Here is a 6276-nt window from a genome sequence, read left to right on the forward strand (position 1 = left end):
AGAAGACTGAAAATTTCATTCTAAGTCAGTCTTTTAGAGCAGGAAGCCTGCCTTCTAGAGAAGCCTGGGAAATCATTCTTAGGCCTGTCATTCATTCTCTTTTTTCTTAGCTGTGCAAGGGAGCTCTGGCCTCTGCACATGCTTTCCCTCTGCCTGGAACACACTTCCCCCGTCTGCTGAGCACATGGTCCCTCCCTTGTTCCTTCAGGTCTCTGCTTTCTTGCCTCCTTCCCGGAGCGGCTCTCCCTGTCCACTTCTCTAAAACACCAGCACCCATCCTCCCAGCATGCCTCAGCTACTGCACCCTGCTTTATTTCCACCGGCGTACTTGACTTCTGACTTCACCCGACTTCAGAAGTTCAGCTTTTGTCTCCCCAGTTCAGAATCCCTCAGGGCAAAAACTTTATTTTATGCTCCGAACCTGCGCGATCCTCCTGTCTCCGCCTCCCAAGCGTGGGGATTACAGGCGTGTGCCACCATGCCTGGCAACTTTTAATCTCTTTTATAATACCTAATCTAATAAAAATGCTATGCAAATAATTGCTACACTGTATTATTTAGGGAATAATGACAAACAGCCTGTACACATTCAGTTAAAGATGCAATTTTTTCCAAATATTTCTAATCCACGGTTGGTTGAATCTGCAAACACATGTATCATTGTTATGCATATGGGGCCAGAACTCTAAGAGCTCGCCACAATTTCTTGACACCTCAGAACTGTGAGCCATTCCAGTTCATGCGTGTCCCTTCAGAGAAGCCAGGGAACCCATCGCATGGTCCACAGGACCGCACGCCTCTGGGCATCCTCCTTCACAGCCCAATCTCTCAGGCCTGGGGCGACTTGGAACCTTTTCTTCACCTTAACCTGCTTTTTCAGACTCTCTGTAGGTCAATTTCTACTGCAATTCCCAAGTCCAATCTATGCCTCGGTTATTTTGAATGATGTTTGATCTGACAATAGCCTAGCCCAATGGAGAAGGCGGGGCTTGCCTGTAGGGGGAATGTCACATCCGGAGGGAGGGAGGGAAATCCAGTGCCCACTTGAGTTCCTGGCTCAGTGGACAGGAACAGCCTAAGACACTGCTCAGCCTCGAGGGCCAGCCTCGGAAACAAGGAGCGCACAAGTAGTTTCATCAGAATTCACGCGGCTGCCTTAGGCTAGCACCCATTTATCGCCCTCTGAAATCTGTCTTTGCCCGAGTTTGCAGCAGCCCGGGATATCAGCCCTGCTTTGGCTGGCCGGTGAGGAGTTCAGCAGACAAGTCTTGGCATCTATGCCTTCGGCGACATCCAACATGGTCCCTGCTCGAGATAAACGGGCAAAGACGAATAGCCGTGTTTGCAGCTTCTGAGACAGCCCTTGCGTTCTGCCGCTTAATTTCGCTTCTGCATGAGACTAATTAACTAATTTGTGATACATTAGTAGAAATGGCTAAGCAGTTAGCTCCCTGACGACAGAACGTAAGTCTTTTACCTGGTAAAATCCATATGCCTTCATACGATTGATAGAATCTGCCAACATTTGTTGAATATTTCTTGAAGAACTGCGGGGTGACTAAAAATTAAACGAGACACATTTTTATAGCATTTAGAGCCGCAACATCCTTTCAGAAGCCGATCTGTCAACGCATCCCAACTTCTGGCATTCACGAGTACTGCCCCTCCCCCACAGCCGGAGCACCAAAGCTTCCCTTCCCACAACACCTGAGTGTCTGAGCCAATTCTGGCTGGCAGCAGACACAAGAAGCCTCGTGTCTCCATTCAGCAAGACACAGAAAATGAATTACAGCCCAAGAGCCAGGAGCTGAGAGTTTGGTGTGTTTCGCTCCATCTGGCCCTGGGGGACCCGAGATGACTTTTAAGACATCAACTTTGCTCCCTAATCTATCTTCTTGCCTGAGCTCACATCCCTTGTTTTAGTTCAGACAAGAGAATTGCCTTAGTCTCCGGCATCCGACTGCTGGTAGATGCTCCAGCATCTAACGCCCCATTCAGGGCTGGAGAGGTCTGGGAGCCAAGTCTGCTCCCCCTGCCCGAGTCATCACCTCCTCTCTCCCAGATGGATTCCCCCGGAGGCAATTTCCCTGGTCCATTCCTGGATTCCCTAGTGTCATTCCTGCCTTCGGTGTGCCAGCTCTTCTGGCACTGTGACTGAGATGGTGGATCAGACCACTACAGTTGCCGCCTTCTTTTTTTATTTTTTTGCTGTATTGGGGATGGTACCCAGGTGCATTCTACCTCTGAGCGACATTCCCAGCCCTGTTTTTTATTCTTTATTTTGAAACAGGGTCTCACTATGTTGCAAAGAGGCTCACTAAGTAGCTGAGGTCCTGTCTCAGCCTCCCAAATGCTGGGATTACAAGCGTGCACAAACACCCAGCTAACAGATGCCTTTTAAGACCAGGTCAGTTTCTCAGACCATCATCCCTCTGTCCCTGGCCTGAATGTACAGCCTAATTCAAGTCCAGTATGGGTACCTCTGTGTCCTGTATAGCACCAAACAGCCATCCGCAAGCCACATTACTGTGACATATATATGTTGCACCTGATAATCTATACCTGAATTTTAGCTCAGATCAGAAATTGTCAGCAAAGGTCAGCACCAATATTCAGTAGGGAGCACTGAGTGCTGTGTGGTGATTACTAGGCCATGTAATACACTAGTGGGTGAGATTGCAAGCTGTCTCAACTATGTCTGTTCCCATAGCAGCTGGGCTCCTGGCAACTCAGCTACACTGCATTTCCCAGCTGCCCCAGAAGGTAGGTGTGCCCAGGCAAACAAGTTATCTCAACCCAATGCAGGTGCTAACTCGCATTTGCCACTTCTATCTAGGCCCTTAAAGCCTTCTTAACACACTCTTACAGGCCAAGCTCTCCTCCCTCTGGTGGCAACCATGAGAATCGTCACACCTCTACTAAAGACAGCAAGGCCGCCAGAAGCCCGCATCCCTGGATGACTGGGGGGAGCTGAGCTCTCCCGGGCAGAAACCCCATTTTGCATTGTGATCAGAGGGATGTTAACTCCTGCTGTGTTTTGTCCACTGCATTTGGGGTCTGTTTGTTTCAAGTACCCTAGCTGATAAAACCGGCCACAGTAGTTAGTGCAATTCATGCTAATTCCAGTGGTTACAGGTCACTGAAAACCTATTAAAGCCAGGTGCTGTCTTTTCACTTGATACACTTTGATTCTACACGACACGTTTGATGAATGGGTAACACGTTGCCCAGTTTTCAAATGGAAAAAAAAAAAAAAAACATGTTTCAGAGGAACTGTGGGGTTTTCTGAGGACCACATGTCTGGCTCATGCCAGAGTTCATACCTTCCCAGCTATGATTGTACTAGGAATTTTTGTAGTCCATTGTACTAGGAATCATTGTGATAGGAAAATGAAATGCAGGTTAAAAATTTATTATTATGCTTATTACTTGGCAAAGTAATGAATCGCTACCTACCATATTCTCCATATTCTCTCTCATTTTTTCTCATTTGAATGTTATAATAGGAGACTTTGCTGTTTTGCATCTGAAGTAAAGTAATATAATAACCGGTTCCTTCATTTATGAATCAATTAGAACTGCTCCAACGGGTTTTGTGTAAGTTTGTTTGTTCAAAGATAACTTTGGAAACCTTTGCATGCATTTCTACTGTAAGAAACATGAGCTGAAAACAGGCTCACTGTCCCTTGTTGATTTAAGACCTATGGGACATTATTTTGCAAAAAGGATCAGCTCTTTGCTCACTGAAAACTAGGAGACAGATAGCCATCCTGCCCAGATACCTCCTCAGGTATTGTCGATAATGCCCCAAACGGGCAAGCTATGTTCTCAGGATCAGAAGATCCTGAACTTACTGCTGTACTTTAGATATTGAATGTCCCCCAAAAGGCCCACATCTTAAAGGGTTGGTCCCCAGGGTACACCAATGCGAAGGGCAGAACCTTTAATCATAAGGCCTAGTGGGTGGTCTTTAGTTCACTGGGGGCAGCCCCCGAAGGCACTCTTGGGACCCAGGCCCCCTCCTCTTCATCTCTTTTGTTTCCTGGCCACGAGGTGAGCGATTCTGTTTAGCCAGGCACCCTCCCCATAATATGCGACCTCATCAGAGGCCCCCAAACAGGGCCAACTCAACATACACTGGAACCCCAAACTGTGAATCAAGGTAAACCTTTCTCTTTATAAGCTGATTATCTCAAGGTTTTGTTATAGCGATTGTCCATGTACCCGCTAAACAGAGTGCCAGACTAGGATTCTGTCAGCAGCACCTTCTCTGTGCTCAGCCTCTGCGTTCTCGAACCCTTAGCTGTTTCTCGAATTCGCTACAGGCTAACAGGCACCTGACAGTGGTCCTCCAACCCCCATATTCAAAAATATTTTCTACTTTATCGAACATTCCCCCATCTCGCCTCTTGCCAATTAACATCCTCTGCAGGGTTTCAACACTTGAAACATATTGTATGGGTTAGTCTCTGTCTCCCTCAGAATTACTTCTTCAACTGAACAGTTCATCTTATGAATACACACAGCACTGTCTTCTCACTTCTTGCTTCTTAAAACGGATCTTGATTTTTCCCTATCATCCCCGCGTGTCCTTTCTTATAACACTTTCTACGTGCTCACTGTTTTGGCACTTATCGGACGTTGTGAGGTCATTAACTCACAATGAGTGAGGTTGTTAACGTTCTTAAAACAACCCCAAACTAAGCATGGACACACGCGCCCAACGGGGCAAGTTGGGAGAAGCAACACCAGCGATGGAGGTTATACTAGTATTGGGAAGAGGTTTTAAAATTTATTAGTGTATCAGTATTGGGAAAGATGTCCAATTTTAAAAATATATCTTTTATACTAAGAAAGCCAGGGCTAACAGAAAGGAGGGACTTGTAATTTACATTTTAAAGGAAAGAAAGCTAGAACCAGAGATGGGAGGAAATCCCAGATCCTGGAGAAACAATTTCACACATCTTGGGGGATAAAACAAAAGGTGTTCTGAGATGGAGATGGGGCAGCCCCCTCCCCCTTCTGGGGCAAATCCACCTGGAGACAGCAGAGCCAGAAATAAAGATAAGGTAGCATTATCTTCAGATCAAAACACCTGCTGGGGACTTGGGTGGGATAAATACACTCAGTAAACTGGAGTTCTTGGGCATTTTTCATTCGAATTGCTCCCCTGTGCCCCGCTCCGGCACAGGGCTGTAACTATCTCTGTATTTCTATCTTTTTAATAAACTTTTTAAATCTTCAGCAGCTGTCCAAGCGATGAATATTTATTCTTAGCTTAGGACAAGAATCCACGGTTTTTCTTCTGTTTGGGGTCGTTTTGGGTTTTGTTATGGGTTGGGAGTGTGTCCGGGACCCTAGCAGGGGTTCCCGGGGAACAGTTTTCCCAAACCATAGTCTCCCAATCCGTAACAGAAGTGACCCCGAGAACTCAGCACCAGCTATGTGCGGTGATCAGAGTGGACATGCTTTAGCTTTGACGTGTTAGGTTTTGTTTTCGGTATATCAAAGCTCCCAGGTTGGTTCCTGAATAGAAGAGTTTTAGCATAAAATCGACGAGTTTAACAGCCACTCCAGAGCTGAATGCTTCTATGCAAATACTTCTGTACGTCTGAACCATCTTGTGCACCCTAAAGCTCGTCACACATTCTAAGAGTCACATTTTATAAAAATTCTGCTTTTCAGGATGAAGCAAGAATTATTTATCATTCTTCCAAAGTAGTAAAATAACATGAAGAGCTTAAGACTTGGATAAAGTAAGTTGATTCCGCTACAATTACATATTTTGAAAATCTAGGAAATAGACTGGAAAGAGAATAATCCAAAAGGAATTTCTTTTATTAAGAAACAGGCTCATTAACGGGCTCAGAGGCGATGGCTTATGATGCCAGTATCAGCAGGAGATGAACTCAGAAGAGCAATTGCCACTCCAAGCAATTTCAGGGTTAGGATGAAGAGGCTGCTTAGAGAGGGCACCATGTCCTCTCTGAGGCTTTGCTATGATGCCGTGTTCCAGGAAATATACTCTTTAGTTTCCCACACAAAAGAAAGAGAGAAGCACTGCCACTCTACCTGCAGAATCGGGGCTTATAAAACACTTTCAAGCCTAACACATTCGACCTCTTCATGAGGTGCTGGAACAGCTATTATCCCTTTACCGAGGAGGAAACGCAACATGTTAGTAGGCGAGACAGCGGAGACCCAAGTGCAGGTCCCCTCCCTGTCTAAAGCATGTTCCTTCTATGGGCTCTGAGGCTCATCGGCCTCTCCAGTCAC

At 46.0% G+C, this 6276-nt stretch overlaps 1 protein-coding gene across 1 annotated transcript in view; it reads right to left on the reverse strand.

Moving 5' to 3' along the window:
- SH2D4A (SH2 domain containing 4A) overlaps positions 1 to 6276 on the reverse strand; it is a gene marked incomplete at both ends in the record, with an annotated part of 55576 nt that overhangs the window by 25525 nt on the left and 23775 nt on the right. The window contains one exon of the mRNA XM_080710216.1: positions 1478 to 1558. Coding sequence (XP_080566342.1) covers positions 1478 to 1558 — 81 coding nt within the window. The remainder of the gene's footprint in view (positions 1 to 1477; positions 1559 to 6276) is intronic.

This window comes from Muscardinus avellanarius (genome assembly GCF_963383645.1).
Source record: "Muscardinus avellanarius genome assembly, chromosome: 14".
Classification (NCBI taxonomy): Eukaryota; Metazoa; Chordata; class Mammalia; order Rodentia; family Gliridae; genus Muscardinus; species Muscardinus avellanarius.